The 25,538-nt window shown below is 47.5% G+C and overlaps 1 protein-coding gene across 1 annotated transcript in view; it reads right to left on the reverse strand.

The window, feature by feature from the left end:
* Ablim1 (actin binding LIM protein 1) overlaps window positions 1-25,538 on the reverse strand; it is a 179,790-nt gene that overhangs the window by 46,222 nt on the left and 108,030 nt on the right. The window contains exon 7 of the mRNA XM_051146851.1: window positions 1,364-1,451. Within this exon, the coding sequence (XP_051002808.1) occupies window positions 1,364-1,451 (88 nt within the window). The remainder of the gene's footprint in view (window positions 1-1,363; window positions 1,452-25,538) is intronic.

Consider the following 25,538-nt stretch of genomic DNA (forward strand, 5'->3'; position numbering starts at 1 on the left):
AGACTTTTCATTAGCGTCACACACAGTGTTATGTGTAAGGACGGATGAAGAAATGACACATCAAGGCGTCCAGGACCCCGCAATTACCAAGCCCAACAAGCAATTGCTCTTACAGCTCGGGCTAATTGTACCGATGAATCCTTGTCTAATTAATGACTCTTCCAGCTAAAAATAGCAGAATGCTTCCAATCACGGTGCTGTTTGACTGGAGGAGGATCTGTGCTTATGGCTTCTCCCAGAGGCTTTGGAATTTTAGGAGGGAATCAGAGCCCATCACAGTTTTACTCCAGAGACATTTCTCAGAAGTGTTTTGTTCTTTGGTTTTGTTCTGTGTTGTTTTGTTTTTTGGTTTTTCGAGACAGGGTTTCTCTGTGTAGCCCTGGCTGTCCTGGACTCCCTTTGTAGACCAGGCTGGCCTCGAACTCACAGAGACCCGCCTGCTTCTGCCTCCTGAGTGTTGGGATTACAGGTGTGTGCCACAGCATCTGGCTCTCACAAGAATGTTTAATTACATAAAGACGTTTTGGATCCTTGGGAATGAAGCCTTCCTGCCTCCACAAAGCCCTCTCTCCTGCAGGGACTGTAGGTTTGTCCCCTTTCATTCTCCAACTCAGTATGACCTGTGTCCTCTTAGTGGGTAAAACAATGGTTGAGATAGCAGTATCCAAAACCCAGACTCCAGCAGGCGTGGTCTTTGACAGGCCGCCTCAATGGGCAGTGAGAGGAGAAAGGCAGAGTACCGTAACAAAAGCAACACCTCTGGAAACTTCTAAAATACTTTCTCCTTTAGATCTTTTGTCCCCCCTCCTTCCCCAACACACTCCTGGGAAGAGTTGGGGCGGGGGGCGACTGCTGCCCTTCTCTGGTCCCTCAGCTCACAGGATCACAAGCCAGGCTTCCCAAGAGGCACCACACAGGCTCTGAGGCTCACTGAGTGTGTCAATTGCTTGGCTGATTAACGCTAACTGATGAGGTAACTCCTGGCACACTCCTGCAGGATTTAGTAACCACCCAGCTAACAAAACCCCTCCCTCGCTATGCTACAACACAACCCAGCAAATCCAGCCAGACCATCTTTCTCAGGGAGGCAGACCCACTCCGCTCCCCAGGGTGTGGGGGCAGACCCACTCTGCTCCCGAGGAGGGGGGCAAACCCACTCCACTCCTGGGGGGGCAAACCTACTCTGCTCCCGGGGTGTGGGGGCAGACCCACTCTGCTCCTGAGGAGGGGGGCAAGCCCACTCCACTCCTGGGGGGGGGGCAAACCTACTCTGCTCCCGGGGTGTGGGGGCAGACTCACTCCACTCCGGGGAGGGGACACGGACCCACTTCGCTCCCCAGCCCCCCCCCCCCAGCCATCTTACCTTGCAGATACATTTCTTCGCCTTCTGTGAACATCTGGTTGCATCTGCTGCATCGTGCGCAGTTGGGGTGATAATGTTTGTCACCTGCCTGTGAGAGAGAAAATGGGAAGACATCAAGTTCACTCTGTTAAGTGGCTCCTACACCCTTTCCTGGATTTGAGAGCTCGGAAGAAAAGAGAAGAATCTGAGGAAGGAAAAGTTGTTCGTCAGGCTGGCCAGACTCCCCATCTTGTCAGTCCTGCATAGCAAAGCCGACCTCACTGGGCCTGAAAGAGGCTCTCAGGGCAGTTCCGTCCCAGAATGACGGCAGCATTGTCTCTTGGGGCTTCTGGCTCCTCATCCCTCTTGATCTAGGCTTTCCTGAAGGGTTGCCGGTCGTCCTTAACCAGACAGAGTATGAGCCCGAACCAGAGAGAAGTTCACCGTGTCTTCTCAAAGCTCCAACTCATGACTAACACAGGAGTTTATGATGGAGGCTAAAGCCAGCAATATTAAGGCACTAAAAACAAGTGGCACTGGGCTGGGGAGAATGCCCAGTTAGAAAATCTACCTGCCAGCCAGGCGTGGTAGCACACACCTTTAATCCCAGCACTCGGGAGGCAGAGGCAGAGGCAGAGGCAGAGGCAGGCGGATCGCTGTGAGTCTGAAGCCAGCCTGGTCTACAAAGTATGTCTAAGACAGCCAAGGCTACAAAAAACAAGTCTCAAAAAAACAAAAACAAAAAGAAAGAGAAAGAAAGAAAGAAAGAAAGAAAGAAAGAAAGAAAGAAAAAAAGAAAAAGAAATCTACCTGCCATACAAGAACAGAGACTAAGCCCTGGGTAAGGAGGCCAGGGAGGCACCAGGCAGGTGGGGACTCACAGATCCCTGGGGCTCAGGCCAGCCTAGCCTGCTGGTCAAGTTCACGGCCAAGTGACAAAAGTTATCTCAAAAAGCCAAGTAGATGGGACCCGAGGATGATCTCTAGCCTCCAGGTGCACACACACACACACACACACACACACACACACACACACACGCACACGCACACGCACACACTCATATAAACAAACACACATAAAATTTAGCATATAATCAGTTGTACCCAGCTTGTACCAGGGACAGAAAAATCCTTTAAATGGACATCATCTACTGCTTTCGTTATAAGACTCAAATTCCCTTTTACGCTGGTAATGCTCATGTTTTGACAAGGTCTTATTTGAGAGTTCCCACAGAAGGCGTTTGACTGAGGTCATGCCCAAATACGACAGAAGACATCATAGCAGCTGTCGACTTCCCAAGGCAAAGTGTCACTGGACACAGGGACAATTCTCTAGACCTGTGTCGGGTCACATTAGTGTCAGGGTCCAAAAGCAAGCCTGACCAAACAGGATCCTTCCTTCGTGGCTTAAAAAAGAATCTACCTTCACCCCAGAATGATCAAATGTGCTCTGAGATTATATCACTTATCAGTCAGTTGTGAAAGCATTTCTTTTGAACCAGCCGTGAGCCGTGGCTGGGCAGATAAAGAGAGAGGCAGCTGTTTCCTGTTCCTGACCCTGTGTGAAACCTCAACAGGAACTCGGAGGCTTGGTCTGACTCCTGCCTCACTTCCTCCTGCAGGAGCTGCAGACCCCTCTGCAGCCGCACTGCGAGGTGGTGGAAGACCCACCCAAGAGAGCTCAGCCAGAAAGAAATGATACAGGTATTTAAAACAGAAGCCGTGAAATGATATATTTCAACAGTTTCTGCCAGAAAAATCTCCTATCTGGTTTTCTTTGAGGGCAGGGAGGGTGGGACAGGGTTGCAAGAAGTAAGATCTAAGCCAGCTTTTGCCCTTGACACATACAAGTCAGGGAGGAGCAGAAGGAAGGAAAACGCCTTCACTCAGTTTCTAAGCAAGGCTGGCTTTGCCTGGCGTCAACTCCAAGGCTCAAGTGGGTTTGGACAATTGCCAGGTTCTCACGGAAGTGTAACACTAAGGAGTCCTTGGCAGGACTCTGCTGCCATCTGTGGCAAAACGCAGAGCCCTCAATGAACTGGGGTGGGTGGGGCTGGTTTGCCTGAGCTAGCATCAGTGATGGAAGCCGTCTAACGAGGCCCGGGGGTGAGGCAACACGCAGGCTTACCAACAGCACCCCAAAGGTCTGGGGCCCGAGCCAACATGAGAAGTCAAGAAAAACAAGTGTAAAAAAGTCACCAATAAAAGAATTTTGTCAAATCACTAGACACACACACACACACACACACACACACACACACACACACACACACACCCATTATTTCCTATTCATGGAAATGCCATGGAAACTGGATCCCCGTTCGTAACAGTAACAAGTAAACCACGCAAAGCAAGATGTGTGTAACTTAAGACCTTAATAGAGGTAACTCCAAATTTTGCTAAATAATGTCAAAATTCTGATTTACCTACAATCAACCTGTTAATGCAATAAAGTCCCAATCAAAATGCTCCACAGGCCTTTCCTTTATTGTCCTTGACGGAGTGCTTCTATACTTTCATGTGAAACAAACACAAAAACACATAGCTTCTTTCTTTTTTAACTTTTATTTTTTTATGCATTGATATTTTGCCTGCATTTATACCAGAGTGAGGATGTCAGATCTTGGACTCGCGGACAGTTCTGAGCTGCCATGAGGGTGCTGGGGTTTGAACCCAGGTCTTCTGGAAGAGCACTTAGTGCTCTTAACTGCTGAACCATCTCTCCAGCCCTCAAACATATTTTCAAAAAGATACCAGCAAAAAAAGAGGATTTTTTTTCCTTCTTGGTTTAAAAAGACTAAGATAATTAAGGTTCATTAACAAGAGCACAGGGAAGGAAACGCAGTTGTTGGCATAGGTGACTGGGAACAGCTGTGTGTGCGCAACTGTAAGAGAATTTACTTGCTAATCAAAGTGAAACTCCAAATGAATTGAAACAGGTTTATAGACAAATGGTGAGAACAATTGGCCGCCCATTTTGAGAAACATAAATCTCAATTCTTTACGTAACCAACTGATAAATAAGTTTTATGAGCTTACAAAGCCCCAAGTGGAAATAAAATTATAGACTTACTAGGACACATAAATTTTTTTTAAATAAACAGGGTAGAAAGGCAAAAAGATTAAAAATTTTAATGAGAAACACTGCTGATCTGTATACAAAATACAACTCTCTAGACAGAAAGTTAAAAGAGAAATAATACCAAATATTTGTCACATGTTTCTTGCAAAGGGTTATCAGCATGTGTGAGGAGTGCCAGCCAGTTCTGAGACACATTCCAACCTGGGCAAAGAGCAGTTTCCAAAGAAAATGTGCATGATTCACAAAAACAACATACCAGGGTTGGGGGCGGAGAAGGAGAGTGAGGAAGAAGAAGAAGAAGAAGAAGAAGAAGAAGAAGAAGAAGAAGAAGAAGAGAGGAGAGAGAGAGACACGGAGGGCAAGTAAGTAAGTTTAGTTAGTTAGTTAGTTAGAAGTTGGTTGGTTAGTTAGTTAGTAACTTAATTCAAAGCCTAGCAGTAATAATCAGGAAAACAAAGATTTCACTTCCCCCCCATCAAACTGCTAAGGATGAAAAGGGAACCAATGTGATGAAGTAGGTAGGAATTCTGTTCACTGTTGGTGACCAAAGAGGAGAGATGGCGGGTGCACTGTATGGACTGCCGCAGAGATGGATGAAGGTGTGCGGAGGCCATGAGGCTGGGCTGCATTCTGTAAATCAGCAGCAGCAGTCCACCATGACGAGAGGAGGAGCCTTCCTCCTACCCCACCCCCACCCCAATGTTCCAAACACACCGGCAAATCCATGCCATGTCGACTATCAGAGCCAAATAGCAGCTTTGAGTGCTGGAGAGGTTCTCTGTTTCTGAAACAATGCAGGCCTGAAGGCCCCTGTCCGAGTGGGTGAGGCACCAACCCCTGTTTCCTTTCTCTTTATATAGACTCCCACAATGGTTCACAGGCAAGCCCTGAGGACAGGACCAGGAGAGTTATCAGAGCTGAACACACTTGCAGGGTCATTTGCAAACAACTGAAACTCAGATGTCACTGAACCCACATCATTTAAATTGAAGACAGTTTTTAGAAGGGAAAGTTTTTCCTGTAATGAGCAAGAAATACCAAACAGAGAGCAGGCAGGGCTTATTACTTTACAGAGAGTGCTTGCTTGTATAAAGCACACAGGGGATGGGGGGGGGGGGGGGGTGGGGGGGGGGGCTCTGTGGTGGCAGGTGTCAGCCTGCGTGGTGGTTTGCCTGGTACCTGCCTCGGGCACCCAACTTATGACTCTAGCTCTGCCTAAGCCTGATAGACTAGACATGCCATCACATGCCAGAGTTCTGGCAATTCTATTTATTCTCCCCCCCCCCCCCCCCCCCCCCCGCAAAACAAAACAAAACAAAAAACTCGAACAAAAGAAAAACCCAGAAAATCTGCCAGGCATGATGGCTCACACCTGTAATCCAAGAACTTTGGAGTCTAAAGCAAAAAGATTGCCACAAAGCCACCCTGGGATACAGAGTGAGACCATAAAAAACTAACAAGACTAACAAATCCTTTCAACCTCAAGCCAGCCATTTAGCTCCTTAAAACACACTTTTTTTTTTTTTTTTTTTTTTTTTTTGAGACAGGGTTTTTCTGTGTAGCCCTGACTGCCCTGGACTCACTTTGTAGACCAGGCTAGCCTCGAACCCACAGAGATCCGCCTGCCTCTGCCTCCCAAGTGCTGGGATTAAAGGCATACACTATCCCCCAGCTAAAATACACTTTAAAACAGCACTTGGGAGGCAGAGGCAGGTGGATCTCTGTGAGTCAGGAACCAGCCTGGTCTACATAGCAAGTTTTAGGCTAACCAAGGCTTCAGAGTGAGACCCTGCCTCAAAACAAACAAACAAACAAACAAACAAACAACAAAAACCTTAAAAGAATTTTAGAAATTCAAGCTAGCATTAGATGCCACAAGAAACACAGTTTGATTACTTAGCTGAGTTTTCAAAGTGCCTTCTTACACATCCAAAATGTTAAACACAGAAGACCAGATAAAACTGAACAAACCAGTGGCCGTTAACAGTGCTGGCCAATCACACATCGGTGGTTTTTGCATCATTTGGTCAATTGCTAATACATAGGCTAGAATTCTGGGGAAATGCTATCTGTTATAAGTTTTAGTGTAAGATAACAGTTTTTATTAGACATACAGCTGTCTGGAAGAGAACAAAGAAGTTTTCAATTCCGTATGGACACGGAGTAGCTTGGGAATCACAGGGCCTCAGTTCTGTGACTCCGTGTCTTCCCATGCCCCGGACACCTTCTGAAAAAGTGTGGAGCATTGACAACAGCACAATTTCACCTCCCATTCAGATGTAAAACCCTGTAAGATCCCCTGTTACTAGGGACATTACTGCAGGTGGGAACAGCTTTGCCAGATGTGCCATAGCGTCCTCTAGCCAGAAGGGACTGATTCTGGAGTCCGGCCTAACTCTGGGGCAACTGAGCAGGCTTCAGGCAACAGGGAGAGAGAATCACAGTTTAGGAGCCCTGCCCCAGCCATGATTCAGACTCCAGGTCGCCAGCTCTCCCTTCTCCCTCTCCTCTTCGAGTGCACGACATCAGACCCGAGTCCTTGCGGCTGGCCCTTGTCAGTGTATCACCTCTGACCCACCTACTGCCAGCAGAACTGTGGATGCTGTTGGAATGGGGACCAGGGTTTTAAAACAATTGGTCAAAGGGCTCAAATGGGGCCTGCTGGGATCTGAGCATATTAACAGAAGTGGCCAAAAATAGGTCACAAAGTCTACCCTTCTTAAAGTAACAGCCACATATGAGAGTCAGTGGAGAGGCCCAGGTCTTGACTATAATAACAGGTGTTTTGGGCTAGCCTCCCATAATGCCTTGCTCTGTGCCAGGGACCATAGTAGATATTTTCAGTACCTTATCTCACAACACCCTCAAAGAGGCAGGGGTTATGTAACAGACCCACCTAGCAAGAGGGAGCTACAGTGCATTCAGAGCCAGAAGAGACAGAACTGAGCTTTGAACAGAGCCTCACCAAACTGGCTCCTAAAAGCACCAAGAGATTCTCCTACAGGGATGTCTAGCTGTGTGGCTGAGAAAACCTTCCACAGTAATTTCCCTGATGCTGATGCTCTTTCTTGGGCATCTCTGGAAAAACACTGAGAGTCTGCCCCCAAACGACCATCGCGTAAAATAGTTTCCATAGAAATTACAGGCAAGGGCGAAGGTGGTAGGTTTTTTAAGATCTAAATTGATTTGGAGATGGAGCGTAAAGGCTCCAAAGGAACCAGAAAGTTGCTTTCCATGCCCCAGAAGTCTGGCAGACAGAGGTCTGGCTGACGGAGACCTCAGACTAAGGACATGTAGACCATCATTTGCACCCCAAATTGGTTATGCATCTCCAACAGTCAAGGACTCTTTTGTTTTTACCTTTTAAATTTTTTTTTAATTTTTAAAAGATTTATTTATTATGTATACAGTACTCTGCCTGTGTGTACACTGCAGGCCAGAAGAGGGCACCAGATCTCATTATAGATGGTTTTGAGCCACCATGTGGTTGCTGGGAATTGAACTCAGGACATTTGGAAGAACAGACCTTGCTCTCTTAACTTCTGAGCCATCTCTCCAGCCCTCTGTTTTTACCTTTTAAAGAAGTTTTTATATGTATATTTATGTCAGTGTTCATAAATGTGTGCGAGTTCTGTGGGTATCCATGCACACTGAGTATTTCTCTCAGTTGCTCGCCATCTCATTATTTGAGACAGGATCTCTCACTGAATCTAGAGACCGCACTGACTAAACTCCAGGGACTCTCCTGCCTGGGCATTTCAGCTCTGGGATTACAGGTGTGCACCACCAGAGCCAGTGTCTATGTGAGCTCCGGAGTCTAAACTCCAGTCCATGCAATTGCATGGAAGGCACCTTACAACTGAGCTCTCTCAATTAGGGACCTCTTGAAGATGTATTCAGTAGCGCTGGAGAGGAGCCCAGAAATCAGCCCTCATTTAAGAGTTGGATAAACACTAAAATGGTTCACTATAGGCCGCTATGCACCAGGAAAGCCCCATGCCTGACAGCAGGCGAGGAAGGCCAAGGGAAGGGCAAGGACCTGATGCTTGCTGAGCAGGAGATTGATGGGGCGGGAGATGCGAAGCCCCAGCTTAGCATCCGTGGGAGGGCAGGGCTGGTACTGACTCAGCCCCTTTGTAGCCACTATTTTCTCCCTGAACTGGGAGAGGTTTCCACCGTGACTGGACAGGCCTGATCTCCAGGAAGCACACTCTCTGTTCCAGGAGGCACCTGATGCCTCATCATGAGCAGGCAGCATAATGAGCATGTGCCTCAGCCCTGCGCTTGTATCCTGGCACAGGTGAATACATCTGCCTACCCAGGCATCTCCCGCCATCCCCAGAAGGTGCCAAAAAGCCTCTGCAAAGCCAACCTGCATGGGTGAGAACACCGCGGAACTCTAGACTCTGCCCCAGACATCACCACCATGTCACAAGGAGGATGGCACGTTGCTTTCAAAAAACAAGGAGACACAAAACAGCTCTAGTTTGTTTCAGCCGCCTTATTAAAAGCAGAGGAGGGCAGGTGACTGTCTTCTCAAGAAAGCGGGTACAGCACCTCAGGGGAGCACATATTGTAGTTTGTACACTGCTACCACTTTCGACTCCTTCCAACTAACTTAAAGTTTTAAGCGATCCCTGTCCCTTGGTGGTGCTAAACAAATTCTACCTACAAAAACATGCAGCCTCTATGGTTCATGTTTATGTTGCCTTTTTGAGACAGACTCTCATGTAGTCCAGGCTGGCCTCAAGCTCCAGGTGACTTTGAACTCCTGATACCTCCCCGTCCTGCAGTTCAGTGAATTCTCTATCAAAGTCTCAGCACGCAGGCATATGCAAATGAAGGGCTGCAGAAACTCCTACGGCAATGCCGAGGGCCTGGACCAGCAAACCATTTTAGTAAAGATTAGGGACAAGATGATTTAAGTTACTTTGTTCTAAAACTTACTATGGTATGCCACACAGTCAACACAGAGGTGACTCCTGAGAAGTGGGCAGATGGTGGCTGAAGGAGCCCAACACAACAAAGCCTCTGTGCTAGTGAAGAACTCAGCCACTGAGTGCACCCCAGTGCCCTGCCCCCCAGAGACCTAGATACTTCAGCAAAGAGACACTGGATGTCCAATAAGCATATAGAAATATTTTGAACATTGTTTATTCATTAGTAAATACAATGAAATCCATGTACCTCTAAACAGACGGCTATGCCAGATGTTAAGGACATGAGGGCAGTGGAGCCTCAGTAACTGCTGATGGCAACGTCAAGTGGCACATCTCTTTTGAAACCCTCTTTGGTAGTCTTTCAAAGAGCTGGAAATAATCGTGCCATGCGATAGGATGCTTCTTATGACTATGGGTTAAACTAAGCAGAAAAAAGACTGATGTCTACAGAAAACCATCAGTAAGAAAGCATGTATTACTCAGAAGAGCCTCAAAGCATTAAAATCCAAGTGGCCCCAACTAGTAAATAGCTAAGTGAGAAGATGAAATATTAAAATAGGCAGTGTGTGTGTGCGTGTGTGCATGCGTGCATGTGTGTGTGTGTGTTCCTTCTAAGCAATAAACATCCACCCAATGACCTGGATGAACTGGAACTACTTCCTACTAGGTGAAAGGAGCCAGACATTTATGAGGACATCTATCAAAGGCAAAAGCCAGGGGGAGAAGAAGAAGAACAGGGTGGGGATGGGATTGTGTCAGCTGAGCTGTCAATCCAGGGCAACAGGAAAGTCCTGTCTTCATCAATCCTACATGGAGGTGAGCGCTCATCGTAATCAGGAGCTGTGCTTGCAGTGAGCACAATTTGTGACACGTTTTTCTCTGCGTCAATGAATGCATGTTGGAAGGACCCTGCTGTCTAAGGCTGCCGTCCTCCCTGTCCTGGGGCATCAGGTGCAGGACTCCCTCTGTCCAGCAGGGCCTCCTGCTCTCTGCCTGACTCCACCTGGAGAGTCTTTAGACATAGATGCCCCTACACTTGACACGTGGCCCTTGACACAGCTCCCTGCCAGCTCTCCCCTCCCTTCACCTATAGAATAATTAGGTGCTGTGTTCCCGTTCGTAAGATAGGAGTGTGGTGTGAAATGCAAATCAAGCATCTTTAAAGTGTCTAATTTCAACCAATTATGTACACGTATCCTGGAAGGCCCTGCCCACTGCCCAAGGACTATATAGGCTTTGCTCTCCCTGAGTGAAGCTGAACTAGCTCCCTGAAGTGATTCCCGAAGTGTTCGGTCTCTGTCATGCTCACGGCCTTCTGAACTCTGTGCCTTGCCTGTTCCTCCCGCCTTAGTGGGCTGGTGGCCAACAGCCCCCCGACCCCAGGGAAGAGGAGAGCCACAGAGACACATGAACAAAGAGGGTATGGAGGGTGAAGGTCTGACCAGGAAGGCAGGATTGAACCATGCCATTCACAGTAAAGATCAGGCTCACAGGTATTCACGCCTCTTCCAGGCCCAGATCATCCTGGAAAGCCGAGTGAGAAGATTCTTCTCTGGAATGCAGCACCTGTGTACACAGATGGCTGGGTGTACACAGATGGCTGGGTGTACACGGATGGCTGGGTGTACACGGATGGCTGGGTGTACACGGATGGCTGGGTGTACACAGATGGCTGGGTGTACACGTGGCTGGGTGTACACGGATGGCTGGGTGTACACGGATGGCTGGGTGTACACAGATGGTTGGGTGTACACGTGGCTGGGTGTACACAGATGGCTGGGTGTACGCAGATGGCTGGGTGTACACAGATGGCTGGGTGTACACAGATGGCTGGGTATACACGTGGCTGGGTGTACACAGATGGCTGGGTGTACACAGATGGCTGGGTGTACACAGATGGCTGGGTGTACACAGATGGCTGGGTGTACACGTGGCTGGGTGTACACAGATGGCTGGGTGTACAGGTGTACACACGTGAGCAGCTGAATGAAGATTGTTCACTTTGTAAAAAATTTTTCAGTTTTTAGTTTTGTTTTGTTTTAGTTTTTTGAGACAGGGTTTCTCTGTGTAGCCTTGGCTATCCTGGACTCACTTTGTAGACCAGGCTGCCCTCAAACTCACAGAGATCCTCCTGCCTCTGCCTCCGGGGTGCTAGGATTAAAGAAAGGCGTGCAGCACTACCCGTGGCTTGTTCAATGTTTAAAAAGGGATTTTACAAACAGCTTGCTCGTCTAATATTATTGTCTTTGTTTTCCTTTTGTATGAAAGGAGAAAGTCAACTGCAGAAGACAAACCTGAGGCTGTAAAGGGAGCCAGATTACTGCCTCAACCTGAGTGAAAGGCAACAGGCTGGCAGGTGGTGAATAGTCCCAGTTCCCTTGCAAACAAATAGAATTTTATTGTACAGAGTGGAGCCTTCTTATATCTTAAGTTTGCTTTCAGAGTTTGCCAAGGATAAAGACCGATGAGATCATCTTTAAAAGTCTTTATTTTATCCTCCTGCTTCCATTTACTGAAACGACTTTACCAAGTAGCACGCATCCAACAAAACAAAACACCGGTGCAAATAACACAGTCTTTTAAATCTACTACCCCAAATGTGTTTTCTTGACCTTAGAGCTGTTTTAGATTCACGGCAGAACACGCCGTCCCAGGGACCCTGCCTGGCTTGCCCATCAGCAGTGCACACCCAAGCGTTGCATTTGCTATAACTGATGGCCCACATTGATATGAGTGTCACTTGAGTCCACAGTTGGCGCCAGGGTTCACTCTAGGTACCTGCACCTTCCATGGGCCTAGACAACTTTCTAATGAAGTGTAGCCCTTGTGACAGTCTCACACAGGATAGCCTCACTGCCTAATAGCCCTGGGCACTGTGCCCAGTCACCCCTCAGTGAGCATAACCCTGTCAATATCCCACACAGCCCACCATTTCAAACTCTATCCCTTCTTAAGACCAGGAGCAGGTGACATTATGAAGAAATACAAGGCTGGGGGGTGGAGGGCGGGGACCAGCAAATGAGCTACTGGACATCCCAGCAGTGACTTAGCTGGCTTCCCAGAAAAGGCTCTTGTGCTGAGAGACTGCAGCTTAAAGGTATAGCTTAGTTGCTTCTCTTAACTTATCATCAGGAAAAGTCCCGCATTCCATATGCCAGGTTGTTCTTCCTTATGAGGTAGGAAGATGGCTTTGCAAGTACCCCCACACTTTCTTTAGAGAGTTATGCCTTTGTTTTTGTTTTTTAGTAAAACAAAATTTTTTACTTAAAAACTTACTTCACATGTTCTAAGAATTGTGCACAAATCAGAACATGTGCATGTGAGGTTTCACGCACATGATGCGCTCTGTACCCATTACTTAACCAGGAAAGAGCACATTGTTTGTACCCAGAAATGCTTCATGCATCCCAGGGTGCTGCCTTCTATCGCCACACTGGCTTTAACCCAGAATGCTGGCTCAGCCTGTAGAGCTCGCACCAATCATACAAATGCCATTTGTGTTTCATGAACTCTCATGATTACCTTATTTGTTTGTGCACATCTACAGTATTTTATTTGTCCTTTCTACTCCTGACAGACCATATAGGAAGTTTAAAAGTCTAGCCAGTTCTGAGCAGTGCCAACAGAAGGCTCCTTTCCATCTTCTGGTGAATTCTAGACTTGTTTCACAGCATGCGTGCACAGCAGAGAGAAGAAGACAAGTGCAAGGCCATGAGGCGACACCGACAAACGCTTGCTTTCTGTTGCCATTTTAATCCAAGAGGAATTTGGGGGAGTTATGGGAGAAGAATCATATTAGGAGTACTTTGCCAAATGAATCCCCAAAGTGTTTTTCTAACCTCTGTGGAGTGAGTGGTCTTTTATGAAACAGTCGCTCAGTAAAAGCGTTGGCTTAATCCCATAAGGTATCCATCATCCTAAGACCTCCAGCCGGCCACGGAGCCAGCTTCCATCCCAGCCTCATCCGCCTTCTGTTGCTAGCCTCCTTTGAGCTAGATAAAATGCAAATAGCTCCCATTTTAATTTCTAAATTGACTTGAACTCAGCAAGCAACAGCAGTGTTGCCTGGATTGCATCATATCAGTGTTTGCTATGGAGCCTCAAAAGTGTCTTCCAGTTCAGGAAAAGGCACACAGATGTGGTGAAAATTGCTGTGTGTGGGCAGGGAGCATCTGAGGACCTAGGAGCTTCTACAGGCTCGGTGCTGCCTATTGTCAACCTTCAGCAACTTTCTCTATACTTTTCATCTATCTATCTATCTATCTATCTATCTATCTATCTATCTATCTATCTATCATCCATCCAGAGTCTCATTATGTAACTTTGGTTGGCCTGTAACTCATTATGTGGACCAGGCTGTCCTGGAACTCAGAAATCCACCTGCCTCTGGTTCCTGAGTGCTGGGATTAAAACCATGCACCACACATGGTGGTTACTTTTATTGTTAGCAATAGTCTTTGCATTTCTTCTGTGATGGAGAGTTCTAGAAACAGCTATCCAACACCTGTCCATATACCTACTCTGGGTTAGAAGAACTCTCCAAAGCTACATTCTACATTCTATGGGGGACGATGACGACAACAACGGTGGCGGCGATGGTGATGATGGTGATGATGTTAGCTCTCTATTCCCCTCAAGGCCCTGCTAACATACAGTCACTTTGTAAACCAGGCTGGCCTCAAACTCACAGTGATCTGCCTGCCTTGCCTCCTTGAGTGCTGGGATTTAAGACGTGCACCACCATGCCAGGCTTCATCAGAAGTCTTTTTAAATATTCCAACAATTATCACCAGGAAGCACAGAAGCTGACTATTCAAGTAAGGGCCAATAGCCTTCAGAATGCTATGTCTTCAAAAATGGCTGCTCACTTGGAGCCATCGTTTCATGGCATTATTTAGAAAAGGATTCTAGTCACTGGGATCACTGAACAGGACTTGTTTAATGTCTGTGTACTATCAAGAATGGGAAAAGGTGGATGGAGACTTAAGAAATCTGTCAGGCTGGAAACTAGGCGTGGTGGTGCATGCGTGCAACCAACCACACTTGGGAGATGGAAGCAAGGCCTACATGGTGAGCTCAAGGCTGAGGCTAATGAGAACCAGGGGAGGGGGGAGGGAGGCAGGGTAAGAGGGAGGGAGAAGGAAAAAGAGAAGGCACATACAAGCACTGTTAGGTTGGACCTAAGATTAGACCATTTTTATCCTGCTTAGCTTGCTTAGTACTATGAAAACACCTCAGTCTACTAAAAGCTGTCTGTCCCAAAATGCTAAAACTAGCAAAAGCATTCACTTCATCTAGCTTGCTAGGTTACTGCACATATAAAGGAAATGCTAACTATTTATTAATGTTATAAATTCCCTTTTACATAATATGGCACAAGGAAACCAGGCTGCAGAACACCTAGGGGTTCTTTTTCTTCTAAACACTCAAATTCTGAGGTTAATTTTATTTATTTATTTATTTATTTATTTATTTATTTATTTATTTACATTGACACAAAGTCTTACTGTGTAATTCTGGCTGGCCTGGCACTCATTATGAAGATCAGGATGGCCTTGAAGTCACAGAGACCTGGCCCCTGCTCTTGACTGCCTGGCTGAAATGAATTAAAGAGGGGTCTCTACCGGGAGCTGCACTGATGAAAGAAAGTTTTGGAACCCAGGGGATGTTGTGGGCTAAGTTGTCTCCCGGGGCTTTGCTTATAGTGAATATTAGGGTGGTTGTGGGGAAGGAGCCATGAAAACTCCAATAGTGACTCCCTAACTCAGACACTACCCTACATTCAAAGTCAAAGATTTCCTATCCTTTATTTTTTTTTTAACACTAGAAGATAAACATTTACCTTTTAAGCTCAACATTTCTGAAAGCTAAGCTCGATTGGATCATTTTTATGTCTTGTGAAAGGGTAAAAACTAAAGGTTTCTGGTTACTTGTGATCTCATTTCTGGTCCCCTTCCCAGCACAAGAGCAACACAACCAAACTGCATAATCACAGCAGCCTGAAGGGTCCCCTCAGCCTGAAGGGTCTGCTCAGCCTGCCTGCGTTAAGGGAAATAATTGTTGGACAGACACCAGGAGCCATGTGCTACAACTGATGCATTTGGTTGTATGACAGACAGGTGTATGACAGACAGAGGGACAAGTCTTCTTTATTTAACCTTTTTTTATGGGGCAGGTTCAAGACAGGGTCTCTCTGTGTAGCCTTGGATGTCCAGGCTGGCCTTGAACTCACAGTGATCCATCTGCCTCTGCCTCCCAAGTGCTGGGATTAAAGGCGTGCGCCACCACGCCCGGCTCCTTTATTTAATCTCAGTGCTAGCTTTTAAACTGTGGTATACCTGCAGAAGGTGGACTTTTACATTTTTAAATATTTAAGCTTGTCACACAACGTGAGGCAAATAGGTGGCCCCGGTTCAGTGTAATGACTGAGCGTAGAACTCTGTTTGTCAACTGCGTTTCTTTGCCAAGCTGCTATCTCGAGAGCACATTCCAATTCTGTGACAACTATGTTGCGAACACTCTCCCAGGGACCACAAACGTCTCCGTCCGCCCTGCTTTTTCCTCTCTGTGTTTCTACTCTCCTCAACCTTCAGGGCTTCAGAGCAACCAAACCCTCCATAGAACAGCCTGGGCTCTGGAGCTGTGCGACACCTTCCACGTTATGTCCATTATAAGCACCCCCACTGAGCTACTCAGAGTGGAGGCTCAGCTCTTGGCTGCCTACAGGATACTATCAGACTAAAAATATTTTGTCTTCGTCCCCAGTATTGGAGGAGCCTTCAGGGCGGGCACCAAGACTGGAGAGTTAGAAAAACACAGCTTGCTTTTAAAAACATCCTCTCCTGACATCCTCTGCCATTGTGACTGGACTTCACCCCCTTTCACAAACAACCTGCCTGCACGCACTGTGCGGGTCCCACAGTTTCACGGGAGCAGAAGGGGGCTCCCAGCAGCCACTGGCTATCGGTTCTAACTGCCAGGAAGAAGAAATGACAGTGGAAACATGAATCTGAAGAAGAAGGGAGGAAGGGTGGATGTTAGGAGCCGGAACCCTTGGAGCTTCTTGGTGACGTCCCACATACCCCTCCATGTAAAGCTAAGCAAAGCTCACTCTTGGACGACCAAGGGTGTGGTGCTGAATCCTGCAGGGACGGACAGAGGCCCACAATCACATTCTAGACTTCTACATGCTGGGTGGGTGCTGTCCAGTCCCAAGTCCTTTGTATTCCTCTGGAAGAACAGGCCTTGGGGATGAAGCCAGGATAAGCAGGGAGTGCTGTACAAATGTCTGTCCCACCCTCCACTCCCAGTCAGGAGACAAAGGGACTGTCCAAAGGTGAAACAGTGGCCTACTGGGCCCTGAGACCCAGAAGACAGCCCCCAAGCCACATCATGGACCAATGCATTTGGGATCTCTGGCTTCCATTACGAGTGGTGACACAGCAGTATAACCTTTCTGCACCTGGGCTGAGGGAGGCCTTCCCTATGTCTACTGGAAAGAGACCATCTGACTTCTGAGGTAAATGCATCTTACCACTTCCTGGTAAAGTTAGAGGCCCTTAGTCAACGCCTGCTATCACCTCCTGACACAAAGAGGAGAAAGCCCAAAGGAGCTACCCTACAGGAGATACAGGTGAGGCCTCAGGGATGCTGCTGTCTCCCCACAGCTCAGCAGCCTGGATGCAGAGAGGCACCTTAGAGACGACATTTGAGCTCTGCTGCACCCCATGATGCTAAAATGTTTGTTGCACTTGAGTGGGAAGAGCATGTCACTAGCATAGCCTGTTTCACAACACGACAACACTAGTAAAGGAGTAGAGTACAGTGTCAATGAGGCCAAGCTTGATGTTTAAGACTTTAGGATTGCTCTCTGCCTTGCTTAGGCTTGTTTGTAGCATTTGACAGTTGAACTAGAGGCCTCAAGAAAACCTATGAGCTCTACAGTTCTATGTCCATGAGCAACAATAAAGTCAATAAACAATATGAATTGACATCTATGCTTATAGTTAATGTAAATTAAATAAATATTTCAGAGCCAGAGGCTGCACCACACGCCGCACACCTATGGTGGCGGCAGCGGCAGCTGCTGATGTTTCAGCCTTGATCCTTGAGCCTAAGAAGTATTTCTGTCCGAACTACAATAGGAGACCAAGGTACTGGTCACTACTCTTTGAGATCCCCATGTCCCAAGACGCAAGCATTCATCTCTGTGGAGGTCATGGGGGCCTGGCTTCACCCAGCTCTACCATTTCTCTCTCTCCATAGACGTCTCCAACTTGTCCTCGGGTCACCAGACATGCCTCGCTCAAGAACCCACCTGAGAGCACAAGCAGCAGCCCCAGGTTTCCTGCTGTCTTCCAAAGGCTTCCTGACTTTGAAACAATAGGCAAACTTTTCATAAATACCACAGGGGCCCCGTCATTGTCTACTGACAGAAGTAGTACTTCCTGAGCACGCACTCAACAGCATCTGCAGTCTGGCCTAGGGGACCTGTCAGCCTTCACTGTCTACTTGGTACGAACACACCCATCACACATGGACATGTGGGCTCCGCCTCGCCTCAAATACGTCCCTGCACCACTGCTGTCCCATGCCTTGCATTTGTTGAGAGCAGCTACTCTCCAGTTCCCTGTGACTAAGAGAACAAACTGGGTAATTGTGGCATTTGTAATCCTAGACATATGGGCTTGATCTTTGTCCTCCCCATACATGTGCCCACACGCATACCTGCACCTGCACACACACACACACATACTCACACACTCACACACACACACTCACACATACACTCACACACTCACTCACACATTCACACACACACACTCACACACACACACACTCACTCACACACTCACACAACACTCACTCACTCACATACTCACACACACACACTCACACACTCACTCACACACACACACACTCTCACACACACACATACATATGCATTCATATACACTCATACATACACACACTCACACATACACTCACACTCACTCACACTCACATAACACTTACACACACTCACTCACACACACACACTCACACACTCACTCACACACACACTCACACACTCACTCACACACACACTCACACACACACTCTCACACACACTCACACACTCACACACACACTCTCACACACACTCACACACACTCATACATACATATGCATTCATATACACTCATACATACACACACTCACACATACATTCACACTCACTCACACTCATATAACACTTACACATACTCACACACACACACACTCACACACTCCTTTTGATAGACATTTACTTCTTGGCCTCAACACATCTTTCAAATGCATCCATTCAAAGCACACACTATTTATATAATCTAGTAAATTACATCTGCTGGCTAATTAACATTTTCTCCACTAGACTTGACCTTCTTGGCAGCAAGAACATCCTCTTATTCATATTTGTATTTCTAGAGACTATAGACGCTGTACACATATTTTTTTTTGTAAAAGCAATCTATTTTATATAATAAAATACCAATGCTACAGCCCTAATTAAAACACTACCTAGGCTCAGGAACTGTTTCTTCTGCAGGGCACCTTCCCCTCCTTCTCAGAACACCTACAGCTTGCAGCTATTCCATCTGCAGAGTGACTTGAGCCTGCATTATTATTCCATCCACAGAGTGTACTGAGCTTATATACGCCTTTGATGGCATCTACTACACTGAACTAAGGCAGCAGCGTGCCTGTGCAGCCGAATAGCTATGGTGATGCATCCGCCAACACGGACTGTGTCAGGCGCTGAGTCTTTGCGGGGAGAACGAACTGTGCACCCACCCAGCACACCAGGCACCTGTAATTTCACTGCTGGGAGATTCTAATCCGACCACAGAGCAACGGCACAATGAAAGATTTAAGAGCATCCTGTACTACCGTGGGATCTTATTCTACTCTAAGCTACACTCTCCTGTTTAAATTTCTTCCCATACCACTCTCGACTCTTTCTAGGATAGTCTTGTTTCCTGGCGAAGAGCCGTTCATATCCTCCCCATGGGCAATGCACGGGTCACCTCTGGAGAACACTCCCACTCCCAGCTCAGAGATCAGCTGTCTGTGCGCATCAGAAATAAACATCCCTTTCTGTGGGGCCCACAGGCCTCTCCCTGCCGCGCTCCAGCTATCTGACTGTAGCGCCATCCCTCACTCGTGATCAAATCGCCGCGAGTGGACAGATGCTCTCCCAGCATCCTCCTGGGGCACAGAGGCCCGGGCATGCCCCATCAAAGAGAATCCAATTTCCCTCTGTCTAATTAGAGCAAAGAAGCTGTTGCTGCTTCCTTGCTGCAGGCAGCCTTGCTGTGCAAGATGACTCGGGCGAGCCCTGCTAGAGGCAATCTACTCCTTCTCAAAGAAATGAGTCTATTAACAAAGAGGCCTGGAGGAAAGAACCCATCTGACATTATCCGAAAACGAAAAGAGCCGGAACCAGTGACCTAAGGAAGGGAACTGTGTCACCATCTAAAGTAGCATGTGCATTGTGAACAAGCTAGCTGCAATCTGTTACGTATGGCCTATGTCCTCTGGGGACCACTGGCCCACCTGCTCGCCCGCCCGCCCACCCGTCCGCCCGCCCGCCCGCCCGCCTGCCCGCCCACCTGCCCGTCTGCCCGCCCACCTGCCTGCCTGCCCACCCACCTGCCCAACCGCCTACCCTCCAGCCCACCTGCAAGAAGCAGTAAGTGTGCAGGAAGCTCTGGTTGAATGAATGGCTTGTCCTGAGTCCAGAGCAAGGGACGAGGGTCCAGGGAGGTGGCTCAGCAGGTAACCTGGCCTCACATCCACATGAACCATGCAGTCTCGCCTTGGAAAGAGGTGGGGACAGTGACTACCCACTGCTCAGGAGTCAGGAGTTTGGGCAGCAGAATCCTGCGTCTCCAATGGTTGGTGCCAGGACTCATCCAGTTTTCCTTTTCACTTGCCTCATAGGTGAAAAGACCCCACCCATGTCACCCCACCCACCCTCCCTTTCCTCAGCAAACCAGATCACAACAAACCCCAAAACTCAAATATTTGAGGACCTTACCAGTTACTGCTCTAACTAAAGTTAATATATTTATGAGTCATAAACATAATACATTTAGTTAGAAAAAAATTAAAGACACAGAAAAAGAAGAGAGGGTGTCACTCTTCTATTGAAAAAAAAAAAAGTAGTTGTCTTCAGAGACAATTGGGATATCCCCAACATGTATTCTCATGGCTCCCAGTTGGAAGAAATTGGCTCTATTTTAGGATTGGCCAGTATTCTATCACCTCTTAATTTAAGTAAAAATAACTATCATTAAAAAAAAAATCCTTTGGAAGCCGGGTGGTGGTGGTGCACACCTTTAATCCCAGCACTCGGGAGGCAGAGGCAGGTAGATTGCTGTGAGTTCGAGGCCAGCCTGGTCTACAAAGCAAGTCCAGGACAGTCAAGGCTACACAGAGAAACCCTGTCTTGAAAAAAAAAAATCCTTTGGTAGGCAATATCCAGGCCTATTACTTCACACCCCGTTACTCCAAGCTGGTTTACACCAATCACAGCAATCTCAGTTCACCCTTCCTACAGTAAAACCAACACTTAGAGACCAGCTTGGTCTGCGTGCTGGCTTGCTCTGGGGTAAGATGTATTCACAGCCCTCTTTAATTTTGGTGGCTGGTAAGAACAAAGGGCACCTATGTCAGGCAGGGGCGAAGGAACTGTTAAATGCTTCCTCCTTAGTCCAGGGGGTCAGGGTTAGTGAGGAACCGAAAGCTCACAAGGAATGTATTTGTGGGGGGGGGGGGGGGGGAAGGAGGAAGGGGAGGGGGAGGGGAGGGAAGGGGAGGGAGGGAGAGGGTGAGTCCTCACGTGTTAGACATGCAGAAGTGCAAGTGACCACAGAGGCCAAAAGAGGGTGTCAGATCCTTTAAATCTGCAGTTATAGGCAGTTGTAAGCCATCTGATGTGGGTGCTGGAAACTGAACTTGCGTCTCTGCTAAAACAGCATGTGCCCTCGCATAACTACTGAGCCTCTCTGGCCTGTGAATAAACTTTTAAGTTGAAATTAAACTGTCTTTTGGGGATGACCACAGAAAACAGACACAAAAGCACATTCAAAGTACATGAAAGAGGTTTCCCATAGGCCACTTAGCATCATTTAAGACTAGGGCTACACTCCCACATTCCTGCTGAGATGTTTAAAGTTCAATATGAAAAGGGCTTGCCACAGAAGACTATCCCTCATCCCTGCCACAGAGGACTATCCCTCATCCCTGCCACAGAGGACTATCCCTCATCCCTGCCACAGAGGACTATCCCTCATCCCTGCCACAGAGGACTATCCCTCATCCCTGCCACGGAGGTCTGCCCGTCATCCCTGCCACGGAGGTCTGCCCCTCATCCCTGCCACGGAGGTCTGCCCCTCATCCCTGACATGGAGGGCTGCCCCTCATCCCTGACATGGAGGGCTGCCCCTCATCCCTGACATGGAGGTCTGCCCCTCATCCCTGACATGGAGGGCTGCCCCTCATCCCTGACATGGAGGTCTGCCCCTCATCCCTGCCACGGAGGTCTGCCCCTCATCCTTGACATGGAGGTCTGCCCCTCATCCCTGACATGGAGGGCTGTCTATCATCTCCCCACAAAAAGAAGGAGTCCATCTTCTCTCAACCCCAGAAACAGAAGCTGCCACTCTCGACCACAACCTATTCCTGGCCATGGTCAATGGTCCAGTGCTGGGCAAATGACATTTCAAGGAATCTGCCCATGACTTTCTGACAGGAGCTGAGGGTGGGGACGGCTCCTGCACAGCAGAGAGGTTCTGGGCTCAACAGCTCTGACTGACAACTGTGAGGATGAGTGACACACAGAGACAAGCCAGCAGAGCAGACAGAGAAAGCCTACTGTCCCTCAGCAGTGTGGTCATGTAGGTTCTCTCTGCTTCTGCTGATGTCACAGACTGCGCTCAGCCCTGGACCCCAGCACCTCTCAAAGTGACCTTATTTGGAGTCAGAGATGATGGAGTTGGTGTGATGAGCTCAAAATGAAAGCCAGGACAACCAGTGTCCTTATGAGACTCAGAGAAGGGAAGAGGAGAACACCCTGAATAAAACAAAGGCTGGAGTTCTGGTGTTCAAGCCAAGGAACGCTGGAGGCCACCAGCAGCTGGCAGAGGGTGGGAAGGAAAACTTAGAAACTCAGAAAAGCTAATGCCGGTTAACGCAGAAGAGAAATGCTTCCTAGGTCTGCCTTTTCAGGCCATGGCGTGTGCAAGCTCTCTTCTCGTTAGCAGCTCATTCTGAGGCACTGGGGAGACAGTTCCTAGAAGCTTTGCAGTTCCCCATGGCGCTTTTCTGTGACTGACTTCAGCCTTAAAAGTGACAAAGAAGCCAAATCTATTCAATGGAAAAATGACAGCATCTTCAACAAATGGTGATGGTCTAACTGGATGTCTACATGTAGAAAAGTGCAATTAGACCCATATTTGTCACCATACACAAATCTCAAGTCCAAGTGGATTAAGACCTCAACATAAAACCAGAGACATTAAATCGGTTAGAGGAAAAAGTAGGGAAGAGCCTGGAACACAGTGATATAGGAGACAACTTCCTGAACAGAACACCAACAGCCCAGGCCTTAAGGTCAACAATTAAGAAATGGAACCTCATGAGGCTGAGAAGCTTCTGTAAAGCAGGAGACACTGTCAACAGAACAAAGCGACAGCCTACAGACTGGGAAAAGATCTTCACCAATCCTACATCTGACAAAGGTCTAATATCCAAAATATATAAAGAACTCAAGAAATTAAACACCACCAAACCAAATAACCCAATTGAGAAATGGGGCTCAGAACTAAAAAGAGAATTCTCAACAGAAGAATATCAAATGGCTGAGAAACACTTAAAGAAATGCTCAACGTCTTTAGTCATCAAAGAAATGCAAATCAAAATGACACTGAAATTCCATCTTACACCCATCAGAATGGCTAAAATCAAAAATTCAAGTGACACCACATGCTGGTGAGGATGTGGAGAGAGAGGAACACTCCTTCATTGCTGGTGGGAATGCAAACTGGTACAACCACCTTGGAAATCTATCTATCTGGCGCTTTCTCAGAAAAATGGGAATAGGGCTTCCTCCAGACCCAGCTATTCCACTCCTTGGAATAAACCTAGAAAATTCTCCACCACACAATAGGAAAATATGCTCAACCATGTTCATAGCGGCCTTATTCATAATAGTCAGAACATGGAAACAGCCTAAGTGTCCCTCAGTAGAAGAATGGATAAAGAAACTGTGGTACATATACATTATGGAATACTACTCAGCTATTAAAAACAAGGAATTCTCGAAATTTGTGGACAAATGGATGGAACTAGAAATGATCATAATGAGTTCACCCAGAAGCAGAAAGAGTCAAATGGTATATACTCACTTATATCTAGACACTAGCCCAAGGGGCATGTCCCATGAAAGTCTTCACTTACCAGGAAAGTGGAACAGAGGGGAGGACATCCTACTGGGACTTTAGGTGAGAGAAGCATGGGAGAATAGGGAAATAGAAGGATCTAGAGGGTCCTAGAAACCTACAAGAAGAACATTATGATGGGCAGATCTAGGCCCAGGGGTCCTGCTTAAACTATGGCACCAGCCAAGGACAATATGTGCAGTAAACTTTGAACCCCTACCCAGATCTAGCCAATGAACAGGACGTTCTCCACAGTTGAGTGGAGAGTGGGAACTGATTTTCACATGAACTCTGGTGCCCCAGTTTTTACCACGGCCCCTGGATGAGGAGGTCTGGTGGCACTCAGAGGAAGGATAGCAGGCTATCAAGAAGAGACTTTATACCCTATGAGCATATACAGGGCGAGGAGGTCCCCCTCAGTCACAGACATAGGGGAGGGGAGTAGGAGGAAAGTGGGAGAGAGGGAGGAATGGGAGGATACAAGGGATGGGGTAACAATTGAGATGTAATATGAATAAATTAATAAAATATTTTTTTAAAAAGTGACTGAAAGCAGATGTCAGGCCAGTGCTTGGTTTTGCCTTAAAGACTGGGCCTCCCTGTTTGGGTAAGATGCAGCCCTGGCCCCTCCCCCTCCTAGCAGATGAGAAGCCTAAGGAAAGAGCCCTGAGCTTTTCGGCAGGGGTGTGCGAGGTGCGCATCAGGCACCTTCTCAGCAGGTGAGGCACAGCCTTGATCTGCAGGCGCGGCCTTTCTTGACAAGGAACAGAACAAGAACAACTCCAGAGCCCAGCGAGAAGGCTGGGGCTGGGCAGGACACAGACAAAGGCTACACTGATGGTCTCCAAGCCACGAAACGCCAAAACCAGCCACACCCCAAGGCTGGGAGGAGTAGGCTTTCCTGGACCACAGCTTTGATTCCAAATTTTGGCTACCAGACTATGACAGATGATATTGCTGCCATTTTCAGCCACCACACTTAGGGTAGTTCGTCATGACAGGCCTAGGAAACTTCTTACACAAGGTGTCAGTAACTACAGAAGCCACCTGGGGCAGCTGCGGGCAGTTTGTGTGGTGGACAGCTGCTTATTCACTGTGGCCTGTAATCTACGGCTGCACCAAAGTACTCGGAATTTTTCAAGACTTCACAGAAATCACTTCCTAATCGACCATGATGCTAAACTGAGCACTGGCTTAAAGCCTTCGGATCTGTGTAAAATTGGTTCTTAACTCACTGCGTAACTGGGTGCTTGGCAGGCAGAAAGTTGGGTTGCAACAATCTTCCTGACACATGGTAATGCTGGGCAGGTTAACACGGACAGGCCACCCAGGCATATGAGATAAACGAGGCAGCACCTCTAGCTGTCTGGTAGGACTTAGTTATTCATATACTCAACCTTTTGTATTTGTTAATGGAAAAATTAAAACTGATGCTACTGTGTGACAGCCGAAAAGAATGTCACCAATCTATACTTCGTCGTGGCCACACAGAATCAAAGTTTAGACCAGCAGCCACAATCTGGTCTTTGCACATACAAATGTATTATCAAGTGTGGTGGCCCATGCCTGTCATCAAGCATGTAGGCGACTGACAAGGAGGATGTCTACAAATTTGAGGCTAACCTGGACTCTGGAGCAAGACCCTGCCTCAGAAAACAAAAGCCAGGGGCCAACGAGATGGTTCGGAGTTAAGAGTGCACAGAGAGCCTGAG

The sequence above is a fragment of the Acomys russatus genome, chromosome 5 (genome assembly GCF_903995435.1).
Source record: "Acomys russatus chromosome 5, mAcoRus1.1, whole genome shotgun sequence".
Taxonomy (NCBI): Eukaryota; Metazoa; Chordata; class Mammalia; order Rodentia; family Muridae; genus Acomys; species Acomys russatus.